Source organism: Chinchilla lanigera, unplaced genomic scaffold, assembly GCF_000276665.1.
Source record: "Chinchilla lanigera isolate Chin_1 unplaced genomic scaffold, ChiLan1.0 scaffold00021, whole genome shotgun sequence".
Taxonomy (NCBI): domain Eukaryota; kingdom Metazoa; phylum Chordata; class Mammalia; order Rodentia; family Chinchillidae; genus Chinchilla; species Chinchilla lanigera.
This window is the reverse complement of record NW_004955422.1, coordinates 4,062,674-4,075,910: the sequence shown is the minus strand read 5'-3', so window position 1 is coordinate 4,075,910 and position 13,237 is coordinate 4,062,674. Positions and strand designations below refer to the sequence as shown.

The 13,237-nt window shown below is 41.1% G+C and overlaps 1 protein-coding gene across 8 annotated transcripts in view; it reads left to right on the top strand.

The window, feature by feature from the left end:
• The window catches only part of Ttc17 (tetratricopeptide repeat domain 17), a 99,768-nt gene that overhangs the window by 43,612 nt on the left and 42,919 nt on the right, over positions 1-13,237 (top strand). For 7 of the 8 annotated variants that reach the window (XM_005384085.2, XM_013514118.1, XM_013514117.1 and 4 more), the window contains exon 17: positions 9,196-9,366. The exons of the other annotated variant lie outside the window; for it this stretch is intronic. In XM_005384085.2, coding sequence (XP_005384142.1) covers positions 9,196-9,366 — 171 coding nt within the window. The remainder of the gene's footprint in view (positions 1-9,195; positions 9,367-13,237) is intronic. 8 annotated transcript variants of the gene reach the window in all.

Below are 13,237 nucleotides of genomic sequence, written 5' to 3'. Positions count from 1 at the left end.
TGAATTTACAGTTTGGAATTTTTTTTTTCTTTAAGTGAGCACCAAATGTTTAAGCCCTTTTATAAGCTTGGTCACTGGATGATCTCCGCTCTTTTCCATGGCCTGGTGGAAAGAAAGCAGTGAGCCTGATAATCACTAGACAAGCTGTTAGTGAGATTTAAAAGTTCGTAGAACAGAATATAATAGCTGCAATATCCGTGTTCAAATGTGTATGCTAGTGGGAGTCTTTCTCCCCTTTTTTCTTTTACCGTTTGTAGTTATTGTGGTTGAATTTATTTCATACTAGGCAAATTCAGTCTTCGGGCAAATCTCAGTAATTTTTTCTTTAACTATCCAGGTTTATTGAGTTATGGTCTCGAAGGTACAGGAGAAATTTAAATCACATTTCTCAGCTATTGAAAGGGCATAATTTGGATTCGTCTTCTCATTTTGTGTCTCTTTTTTTGCAGGGAGAGGTCTCATGTAGTTGAGGCTGGCCTTAAACTCACTATGTAGAAGGGCTGGCCTTGAACTCACAGAGATCCTCCTGCCTCAGCCTCTCCAGTGCTGGGATTGCAGGCATGTACCGCTGTCCCTAGCTTCATTTTTTATCTTTAAAGGAACAAAGCTAAAACTGTTACTCAGAATAAGTTATCCTCAAACCTGTTTAAAGCTCTTTACCTGTCAGACATTGCTTAATAATCTAGTGATAGCACAGGTGTCCAAAATGATGATTTTAGAAGACAGTGTGATAAATTTTAGGAAAACAAGAACTGCACCTCAGTGGCAGCGGATAGGGAACCTGGTGTTGAACAAGTTTTCTGATTTCTGCTATACCTGTGGTAATAGAGCCTTGTTTCCCTTGATGGTGGAAAATATAGCTAGAGAAAACCCTACTGTGAACAGAAAATCAGGAGTTCACCACATCTCTCATAGTACCTGGCTAAAAACCATATATCTTAAAAATCTGGGAGAGAATGAGTAAGGTCCTGGGAGCCATGGATGAGGTGCAGAGTAGCCACTGCGGTAAGTACCTCCAGGTGACTTAACTTGGTGACATAAAGCAAGAGGAAACGGTGTGATACCATAAATTATTTTTCAACACTTGGTTTTGCGCAGTGATGTATGTATTTACATGTGTGTGTGGATAGGCTCAAATCCAAGGCCTTTGAAGTGGGATCTGTAGTCAGAGGATTAGTTACTGAGATCCACAGTACACTGCTCAAAATATTCTTTGATAGAGGGACTTGAGTGAGTTTGTTAACCTTGGTTTCAGTATAGACACTACCCATACCAATAACAAAGACAAATACTAGTGCCTGCCCTGTGTTTACACACCTGAATCTTAGGAGATAGTACTAGACCCAAGACCTGATCAGTTCTAGAAGAAGTAGGATCATAGGTTCTCATTTGGAGATGCTATCCTTACTGTTAACCTGAGGAGTGAAACAGGCCAAGTAGCCTTTGAGATTCTATTAGATTCTTGGTCTTGGTTGTATCCTTGCTCCAGGAAAAAAGGCAAGGCTGATATTTCCAGCCGATACTCCTGGCATCCTGTCCCCTCGTCTTCGCACCTCTGCGCCTCCATTTGCAGTGTGAGGAAAAGGACCAGAACGAAAGTCTTGTTTTTTTACTGCAGACCTTTTTCAGCATTAGCAGGTGACTGCTCAGCTTGTAGCAGGGGAAAAGAAAAGAAATGGCAAGCCTTGCAGCTTTGATCCCTAGGAGACCTGAGCATCGCTCCTGTGTATGTAGACTTACTCAGAGCTAAGAATTGGAGCCGCCTCACAGCAAGCTGAATCGAAGAGGTGTGCTCAGTCAAAGCTCACTGACTACATAAGAACTTTCGTGACTGCCTTTTGCCAAGTCTGGCCGTTGTACCAAACCCTGTGCATAATGACCCGTGTGGGCAGCTTGTTTTCTTTACTGCATACCTCCTGCTCTCCTGTGTTCCTCTGTCGGCAGGTGCTGTCTGCAAGTCTTCCCCAGACTCCGCCCCACACAGCTCCCCACCCTTCAGGGCCCACTTCCACCCTATGACTTACCTGAGCCCTAATTACTGGGGTCACTTTATATGTGCCTCTCCTTACTTTGTGTGACTTGCCGTTGTAGGGACTGATGCACATCACACAGCTATCTTAGAAGACTCTCCAGACTCCTTGAGAGCAGGAGCTGGTCCTTTTCTCATCTTCATACCCTAGCCCACCATGTATTCCACACCTGCCCTCGAATGTGTGGTACAAAGTCTGCCTCAGTGGTGAATAACAGGTGATACAAGTCTGAACGAAAGACTAAGTTGTATAGACCTACTGTTTGCCCAGGGTATAAGAACCCCCACTCAGTACGCACGTATACATACAGTCTCCTTTTAAAGTTTACAGCTCCCACCACAAAAGGGAGAAGAGAAAAGGAAAAATCTTATCCATTGTAAACTAGCACAGCTAATAGATATTCTTCCACTTCCAGGCTCCAGTTTTTAGTCAGAGTTACCCAAAAAAGCCCCTTTTGATCCTTATTCAGAATTAACATCTGTGGGTAAATCAGTAAAACCTAAGGAAATCTGTAGGGTTTCACACCCCAGTATTGAAGAAAATTTCCCTAGATTGAAGTGTACTAGAGATTTAAATTCTTTAAAAAAAAAAAAAAAGGATAGTAGTTCTTGCAGTTAATTTTCTTTTTTTCCAATATAATTTCTGTATGGAAAGTTCTCTCATAGTAAAGTTGTAATGATTGTTTAAATTCTCTTGTGTAGAGATTTCATCTGAGCTGTCACATGTTAGAGGAAGTCACACTGCCCAGGCTTGGATTCCATTGCTGAAGTAGCATCTGGCTCAGCTAATACTGACACTGCTTCCTGTGCTGTAGTTATTTAGGAGAATGCTGCCTGGCAAGATGAAGAGTCCACATTTACAGCCAGTTCTCCTTTTCCTGCTCTAAAAAGAGGCGAGGGAGTACAGTCCTGCAGAAACCAACTCAGCCCCAAACCTTTGGACAAAGCAGTTTCCCTTTCCGTGTGTGAATAGAACATTCCCCAGAATGGACATGAGCTCTAGACCATGTCGTAAAAGGGAAATACACACATATATTTGGGATCTTATGCTTTTCGTTGTTTGTGTTCCCCCTCCCAACTCTTTTCTGACTCCTTCACCAGGAGGGGATGCTGGTGTCAAGTCTCTAATGTGACCTCATTTCTCGGTGGCGTTGCACTTTTAAGGTCAATCAGCATATAACCATTACTGTAAAAACCCTGCAAAGAGTTCCTCTCAGCAGTAATTGCTGAGTAAGAACGTATCTGAAAAGCCAGTCCTCTGTTGAAATCATTTTTTATCTTCCCCAAATAGAGAACACAGGGCCAAGGAGGTGAGTTGTCTTCATTTGTCTCTCAGGTACAGTCGTCAGCAACCAAGGTGTCACCCAAAATCGAATTCTGTGTTCTTATTTTAGCAGTGATTTCTTAATGGTGTCCCCCAAGAATCTCCTTGTCAGAGGATGATAGTTCATGTCTCATTTTGGATAAAGACATAAACTGATTTGCCCAGGTTCATGTGCTGGCTTTCACTAAGGAAGAATTTGAATTCACACCCTGGAATGTTCCTCTTGGTAGAAGGTCTTCTGGCCTCTCACTGTCCTTGGAGTTTTAAATCAAAAATGTATGTATTTGTTCCTAATAAGGCTTCTTTCTTCCTGTAGTGTTTTACCAGTTAACTCTGCGTGGTACCGAAGCCCCACCAGCCTCCCTAGTAACAGCTTCCTGATATTTGAAAGCCATTTTGTGTAACAGTGTAAACAACTAAAAAACAGACTTTTATTCACTTCATGATTTATCTTATTACCTTTTGTAAAAGACAGACTGTATTTTACCAGAGAAATAAATACTATAACATAATACTGTGGGGAAACTTAAATTATAATAAAATGAAGCATTTACGACACATTTCTAAGTTACCTATTTACAAAACAAAATTCAGTTTTATAACTGCATAATTTTGAGTACAGGTGGCTGCAAAGGTAAAGACAAATTCTACTAAAGGCGATTTATATCTGTAAAAGAATGAAGGTAGCTGCGCTTTCCTCCCAGGTGCTTTATATTAATTGAAGGTATCAGAATGCTTCCTGTAAGGTAGCTTTTCTAAGAAGAGACAGCAGTGTGTAATCGAAGCCTATTAAAGCAGAGTTGGTGGGAAGACCTTTAGCATATTCCACTGTTCACCAAAAGACCGCTTTTCTAACATCTGTCACCTGTGCCTTCAAATTCAAATTCTCCTTCCCATTATGAACCAGTTAATTACAGATGTCTTAGAAATGCATGATATGATAGGTGACATAGGAGTATTACTTTGGAGAAAAGAAAGTGTATTAGAGGGAGGGAGGTTTGGGGGACAGACTGAAGCAAGACTAGCAAGCAGCCTGGCGCAAAGTGAGCCACATGGAGCAAAGTGTTATTGTAACTTTGTGTGCATCTGCAGTCGATTTTCATACTGTAAGGTTATGAATTTACACTGTTAAATGTCCTTCAGGGAGTACAGAGTAGACTGTTAAGGTAATTTCTTATACTAAATTTCCTAGGTCTTAGATGTGCTGAGCATTTTAATTTGAACAGATTGCTATTTTCCTCTGAACAACTGGTAGAGATGAACTCTCTACTGCCTCCAGCATCCTGTGTGTGTGTGTGTGTGTGTGCATGCACACGCATGTATGTTTGTGTACATGTAGGTGCACGCACACACCGAAGTCAGCCAACTACCCTAACACTCCTTTTTTCCCCTTTGAGATGGAATCTTACTAAGTTGCCCAGACTGGCCTCAAAGTTGGAGCTCCTTCTGCCTCATTCCCTGAGTGGCCAGTCCTAATCACTGTTATTGGCAGTTCATCACACCAGAGGTTCTGAGATGGCCATAGCTAAAAGACCTGATGAGGAGATTACACCAGGATAACTTCTTAGTTATAACTGTAGCTTTTCAGAGGGGCAGCACTAATAACAGCTTTCCTTGTGCTGGGCAGTGTTCTAGTTCTTTACACTTAATTTGTAACACCCTAATGAAGTAATGCTATTATTAAACTCAGTTTGCATGTGAGGAATCTGATAGACAAAGAGGTTAAAAGCAAAGAGTCCTGCATTACAGAACTGGAAAGTGTTGTAAATGGGATCTGAACTCACATAATCATCTTCCAGTCTGTGCTCTTGACTACTGTGCTGTAATGCTAAAAGACCTATGTGACCTTGTCCTGACATTAGCTTTACTTGCTTGGCTCTTACAAAGTCTGATGCTTCTCAATTCATTTGTAGCATTTCTTTTTGTTGTTATTGTTTTATTTTGTTTTGCTTTGCTTTGCTTTCTTTTTAGATAGTCTCACTGTGTAGTTTAGGCTGGCCTTGAACTCAAAACAGTCCTCCTGCCTCAGCCTCCCAAGTGCTGAGATTACAGGCATGCACCACTGGGCCCAGCAATATTTCTTTATTATAACTAACTCTGTCAGATCCTAAGGTACCCAGCCTGGGATCTGTTTACCAATTTATGAGATTCAGAAGGTAAAGGGTGCTTTTAAACACATAGGTGGTAACTCAGCTCTAGAAAGTGGAAAATATTCTTCTAGAAACTTTGTAAACAGAATTAATATGAGAAGAAAGGTGATTTCCTACCTTAGAAGTGGTAGGAGTTCCTAAGAATTTGGTTTACCATGAAAAACTGTCTAACCACAAGATAAATTGTACCTTTATCCCTCAGGAGACTTCTACTTTGACAAGGTATAGGAAATATTTTTATATTCTAGAACATTCTTGTAGCATAGGACCACCCAGTTTATTAGGAGATATTCTAAGCACAGGAAAGGATGGTATGTCTCTGTGATCTCTCAGCAATTCCAGAGTTGGAAATACCTTCCTTTGCACTTTCATAGTTCATTGGTATTGAAACTGTAGTCTCTTGCTGCTAAGAAAAAAAAACAAACTGCCAGAATTTGAATTAGATGTTAAATGCTTAGCAAGCAAGAATAAAGCATTATGCATAGAAAAAATGCTTCCGTTTTCACTTGGGACCTTATTATCTAAAACATTGCATCTAAATCATGTAGTTCCTTTCTTAAAAATAAAATAAAAACACACTTCTGCAGGTTAGTCTAAGCCTTACAGTCTCCTGGTTTTTGCATTGGCAGACTCAGTGGCAGCACACCTGGAAAATGATTTACTTTCCAGGCGTGTTCACATTTCCTTCTCCAAAATGTTCTTCCTCCTTAATGAGAACGTCTTCCTCACCTCTGCCAGGAAATGAGGTAGTATTCCTCCATGTATCCCACTTTAGTTCCCATGTGAGCTGAAGCGAACCTGTACTGTGGGCCTGAGAATACTTAGTTCATTCTGAATTTTTTCACTTCCCCTTTAGACAACGGGAAAAAGTAATTGAAAAACTAGGCAGTTTGACTTTCTGTTACCACCCTAGTACTTACACAGATCATACAGGCACTCTCAACCAGTTTATTTTTAATTGTTAGTATAAGAAGGTTAATATTAAGAGTTGTTAATCTTAAAGCATTTATGTTTTATTTGTTGCTGTCTACTTGCAAGAAAATACCCTAATGTAAACCTCTCGTTCTCCCCTTTGCCCCTTTAGTTCTCCTCCCTGTGGCCCTTTCTGCTCTTCTTGGAGAGATGTTGGCCCCAGTTTCGTGCGTTGGAGGGGAAGATATTCTTCTGTTGCGTAGGGCTCGCTTTAGGAAGGTGTCCAGGTTTGAGACCATGTGGGAGGACGAATTGTAGCGTCGGGGTTTTGTGCACACCATATGTTATAAATTGCACATATTTAAAAAGATGAAATCAATTAAATGTTTACAATAGGAAAATGACAAGAAACAAGAGATGCAAAGGTTGGAGGAGGAAAATGACTTCAGGAAACTCAGGATTTCAGTAGTTACTCTGTTAGGGGTTTGTCCTTTGCTTTGGTAATGTTAAATCTTACACAGCACGTGTCAGGGTGAAAAATGCTTTCATCAGCATCATTGTCATCATCATTTGCTCTCTGCTTTTAATAGTCAGCCTTATTTATATCCCAATTAAGAATTGTCTCCGAGGAATGTAGTGTTCTTCGTAGTAAATTATAGTCAACCGGGTGTGCAGAGTTTGTGATCGTGACTCTGTTAGAGTGTTTTTATGCTTAGGTCCTCATACTTAACTGCATATCAGATGGCAAAACAGAAATGGAGGCAAATCAGCATCCTCTGGCCTTTTACAGGAGACTAGAGAAAGTCGGCAGCCAACTCTCCTCAGCCTCTTTCCATGGGTGCATGAGCGCTCGCACCACCCTCTGTCACGGTCCAGTTGTACTTCTCACCGCCTCCCACACACTGCCGAGAATTCCTGGTCCTGGAGCTTTGCCCGCTGCGTTATTCTTCCCGGCCTCCCTTGCTGCCTTTTCTTCTCTTGTTGTTAGGGGCAGCACTGTAGTGAAAAGCCAAGAAGCTTTGTGTTACATCAGACTGATTCAGGCTCCACACCTGCCACTTACTGTTGGACTTCAGGCAAATTGCCGAAATGTACTGGTAATCCATTCCCTGATGTACGAAATGAGGATTAATAGTACTTTATAAGGTTTTCATACCAGATAAGTGGAAGGAAAAAAATAAGAGCTTAATAAATATTGGCTCCCTTCTTTGTACTTCTCCCTTTCTAAGGTATGAATTCTACAAAACTCAAGTTCTGCAGCTTGGTCTCTGAAGCACTCAATCGGCACGGTGTGCTGCGGCCATGTTACTTGTATTGTATTTACGGTCTTCTCGAGTCACTGCTAAGTCTCTTAAAAGGGAAAACTCTCTTGCAGCGAAGATTCCTGCATTTCTGACACAGCCTGTGTGTAGCAGCCCCTGGCATGTGAGACTGTAGAACTAGAAAATTACAGAGCAAGTCCCAAAGCGTGGGGTCCCCTTACTCTAAATTATTTCTATGGGAAAGGTGTTGGGTCCAGTGCTTTTCTTGACTCCATAAGGGAAATAGCTTGAGAAGTCCTTGCTTTAATTATGAAACATAAAAGGACGCCATCAAGTCCAGAGAAAGACTTCTTGTCCATCCATTGGTGCAGAGAGAGTTGGGATGCACGCGTCTTTGAGACAACATTCTCTGAAAACATAAGCGTACAGAATATGTTTGAATATCCTGGTCAAGGAGAACTGTTAGTCGTACAGTCTTGACCAAATAGTTGTCCAACGGGAAGTCTGTGGTCTTCCACCAAATGTGCATCTTCAGTGACAGTGTGAATAGGACGTAACGGAAGAAGAAGATAACCTGCTTGTTGAGCCGGAGCAGCTGGAATAAGCCAGGAACACGGGATAGTAATTACTGACATGTCAGAGACAAGATCCTAGTGTTCCTTCAGCCAGAAAATGATCCTCAGGTGGAGCTAAATATTGGAGGGTTTGTGCATATTAACACACACACTCCCTAGTAGGATCAAAACCCTGACTCCTGATCAGTGTACTCAGTGTACAAATACACCAAAGGGAATTCTGTATGACTGGTGTGCACTCATTTTTAAAACTTGTTTGTCTCACAAAACTGTAGTAGAAGTCGGATCCACTACATGTGTCAAAAAAGTATCAAAAATACAAGAATTTCATTCAAGCTTTGGTATTTTGTACTTTGATAAATCTTTCATCACACCAGAGGTTCTGAGATGGCCATAGCTAAAAGACCTGGCGAGAACTTGTTTTCTGAAAGAAAAATAGGTACCTTTGCTATACCACAGTCTCAAATATGGAAATCTCTGCCATGGCCCTCTTTTAATTCCTTGGTTTTTAATTTTTTATAACCCCTCACCTTTGGTATGTTGCATTTTATCTGTGATGCAAGAATGGTACATTGCTCTAATTCATCAGGTACTAATCGGTCACGTCTCACTTTTGGAAAGCAAATGGGAGGAAGATGTTTTGATGATATTTTTAACTTCAGGGGAGTATTTCCCAGCCCTTCTGAATGGAACAGTATCTTGGGGCTTGATCCATGCTGTCAGTTTTCCTCCCCAAATGGTTGGTTACCATAGCCTAGCCGTTGAAACTTGAATTTCAGTGCAGTCTTACCACAGAAGTGATCTGGCGGTGAGTGTGGTGTTCTGCTGGAAGAGCACTAGCATCGTTAGCTTTTAGCTCTTCTTGATGTTTGGGGCCTTGCATTATGGGACGGTACAAGAGAGCTGTTTCTAATGTGGTCTGTCTGTGTCTCTTGTCATTGAGGTGATTGTCATGAGAAAGCCCTGGACAACAGCCACGGCAAACAGAAATATTTTGACAGCCCACAGTCCCTGGATGCTGCCGAAGAAGAACCCTCTGAAAGAGGAACAGAGGAAGACCCTGGACTCTCTGTTGAGAATTCAGGGAGGGGCCCTGATGCCCTTAGACTTGAAAGTAAGTTGATTGGATCTGAGCTGTGCTTCTGGGGAAAAATCAACTCTTGAGCTTTGAGCTCAGGCTTTTCTCTCCCTTCAAGAGTTTGTTCCCGCTTTAAGAGCCACTCGTGTACAATCACTAGCATGCCCCTCAGCCGGTGAGGCAGAAGACAAGCTCTGCTTGTAAACAGGCCCTTCTCACTCTCTTTTTCTTCCACCTCAGTGTTGTCTTCGCTAGAACAAATGATTCCTTTATGGACCAGTCTTCTTGCTGTCACATGGGAGGGAAGTTGGTTGTATTTACACTGACCCAGAAAAATGCAAAGATTTGGAATGATGGGCACATCTTCCAGGTCTTTTTATATTCCACTTGATGACTACATTTTGAACCTGCGTAACTCCCCACTTCTTGAAACTCTCGCCTCTTTTCTCAGCTTCCGGAATCTCTTGTTCTTAGCTCTTACCTACCCTCAGATCATCTTTCTCAGTTTCCTTCCCTTATTCCTTATTCTGCCTGGTACTTATTGGGGTACCCGGCATCCTAGCCTTGGCCTTACTCTCTTATCTTCATTGTCTAACCTCATAGGAACTCAACACCTTTGAACACACAGTGACTCCAGGTCTGTATTTCCAGCTAGCACTACAACTCTCAATGTTATTTCTACTTTTTAACATAAAAATGTCTTCATGTGCCCCAGGTACTTTAAATTTAACATTTCCAAAATTGAACTTGACTTTATTGTACCCTATTTCCTCAACCATTTCCAATTTCTGTACTCCAGGTATCTGTTAATGTATCACAACTCACCCAGGCAGCACTGTATCCAATTAATCTCCAAGACCTGTTGAATCCATTATCTGTTCCTTCTGCCATTGCCTGAATTTAAGCTTTCTTCATTTCTACCTTTGCTCTTTCAATAATCTCTTAATTTGGTTTCCTGGCTCTAGTGTATTACTTTAGTTTATATGTCATGAAAAAGATACGGAGACAGAAATAACAGGAGAATACAATATAGTTGATACAGAAATTTAAAATCAGAAGCAGACAGTGCTACCAATTTTTGGTGTGTATTAGTTTTCCCATTGCTGGACAAGATGCCCAACACCTGCACCTTATAAGAGAGGTTTCAAAAGGATTTCATATGTGGTCAGGGGGCTGCAGAGCGGGAACACAATGGCAGAAAGGCTTGCTTAGTTCACGCTGGCCAGGAGGCAGGGCAGGGAGAGTGCTAGAGAAGAGGGGCCCATGACCAGATGTAGTACCCAAGGTCACACCTCCTTGACCTCCCCCAGACACACCCAGAAGTGTGCTTTATTAATTGTCTCAGTGGCTTTAAAGCCAGTCAAGTTGCCAGTCCAGCTTAACTTTCATGGTGCATGTCCAAAGACACGTTTCTAAAATGTAGTTCTGATCAGGAGAGTTGCCTAGCTTTAAATTTTCCAGTGTCTCTCTTATTACCTGTTAGAAGAATCAAAGGGTCTTGGAGAGAAGTGCAAAGCAGTGGTGGCCCCCAGTTCCCTCTGCAACTCTATCACCTATTGTACACTACATGGCCGGAAGTACACACTTTCACCGTCCCCCTCCCCTTTCCCACTGTGCTCTTGTGAGCCTGCCTGTCTCCTGGGCAGGCTGGGTGCATTCGCTTTGTTCCAGGCAGAATCTCCAGGGTCTAGCTCAGTGTCCCTTCCTCTGTGAAGCATTGCAAGCATCAAGGTGTTCTGTCCATTGTCTTGCTCCTACTTTTTTCAAAGCACATTTCATACACATTAATTGCTTTTATGTCTTATTTCCCATCAGACAATGAGCTTCTTACTTGCTGTGTTCTATATAACTTTATATTCCTTGTGTACATAAATACTTGTTAATTAAATATATTTCATTCCTGTATACATAAGAATGACATATTTAGCAATTACAAGGTCTTTTTTCCCCCTTTTAATACTACATATAAAAAATGACATCTAGCAGAAGCAAGCTAAACCTCAAAAGGAAAGAGCGCTGCCTAATCTCTTATTAGAAACTATTGGACTTTAAGGAAACCAAGGCCCATTTACCTACTGAGAAGAGATTTATTCTTAAATGGGATGGCCAGTTTGTTCTTTGCAATGGGACAAGTTCTCTTTGGTCCCTAGTAGTCTCATGTCCTTTTTTTGGCATCAGGAGACTCACATAGCTAAATGAACACTGTGAAGTTGTGTGGTATACTGAGAGTCAACAAATAAAAATTGGATAGTTAGGTAAAACATAACAGTTCCCTGTTCAGGTGCCTGTTATCGGGTTAATAATATCCCTTAGTTATTAGGGCTGATAGGTCCTCAATCTCCTGAACAAGTGTATGGCAAAAGCTAAATAAAAAGAGGCAAATGGAATGATTTCAGGGATCCAGGAAGATCAAAGCCCTCTCACAGAATTGAAGATTCTCTGAGATTCTCTCAGGGCTAAGACCACGACCTTCTGTGGGTGACCCATATTTATTTAGTTATCAGAAGAAGGGAGGGGAGTATTCAAGAAGGGTGGAACCACTCAAGGACTTCTCCAAATAAAGTATTGAATTAATCCACCCAGGAGTAAACTACCTGAGGCTATAGTCTTTAGCTGGCTGTGATCTTGTCTTATTCTTTGAGGCTTTCTGGCTCTTTTTACCCAACAAACATTATAGGCCTTAGTAGGGATCAGTGACTCAAAGAGGTTCACTTACTACGACTCCACCACACCTCTCCAGACAGGGAGCCTAGGCCTTGGACAGACTCAAAAGTAAACATGCAAAGTCAGTTGGTTAATTTAAGTCCTGCTCAGGGCTGCTTTGTAGTGGTCTCTGTCAGTTAGGGAGACTTTATTCCATTTGTAGAGGTAGTCCTTATTCCAAACCAATACAACTCCTTGATGACTAGGACATTTATGACTACTGAATTAGTCTTTTTTTTTTTTTTAGCACAGTTCAGAATAAAACCCAGCTAAAATTTTGTCCTTTGTCTCCCTTCTTCATGAACATATCATTGCTTGATATGACAGATTATAATAACATAGTCTTCAAGTTGCTTTGGTTCTGTGTTCCCAATGGAGTTTGGTTCTGTCTCATACTAGGGATAAATAGTAGTACCATGACTGAAACAAGATATTTTCCAGGTCCCTTCGGCAACATACAAACCATCCCTTAGGGTGGATTCCTTTTCACGTTGCTAATTCAGTCCATTGTATAATGATGACTCCTCACTAGTTTTACTCTCAGATATGAACTTCTCTCTACCATGTGTCTAAATTCATGGAACCTTTTTCTTATTCCCTAGGTACTGACAACAAGTCCATGCAACTATGGTTATAAAGCTTAACATGTTCAAAAAAGAAAAGAAACTTAACATGTTCATACAGGCTTTTTGTAGGGTCATTATCAGAGTCAGAAAAACCCTCACTTTTTAGAAGAGATAGTGTGTCATAATAAAGCCAACCGCAGACATTAAAAAAGTTTTGAAAAATCTAATTCAGGGGAAAATACAAAGAAATATAGTTAGGTCCCCTCCAATAAGTGTTAACTATTATAACTACCACCTTTATGTGGTATTTTATAATGTACACTATCCTTGTAAAATAGTATTAAGTCATATATTGTTGAAAAAAATGAGACTTAGAAGTTGGGTACCCTGCCTAAGATCTACAGTAAGTAAAAGTTATCCTTAGAGTCTGGCATGCATTATTCTTTTTTTTGTTTGTTTGTTTTTGTTTTTGTTTTTGTTTTTGTTTTTCTCCGGTACCGGGAACCAAACTCACGACCTTGCACTTGCCAGGCAGGCGCTTTGCCGCTGAGCTAAATCCCCAGCCCCGGCATGCATTATTCTTTTACCTGTGATTCTCAGGAAGAGGGGTTTGATGGGTTAGAACTTGTTTTATTTTG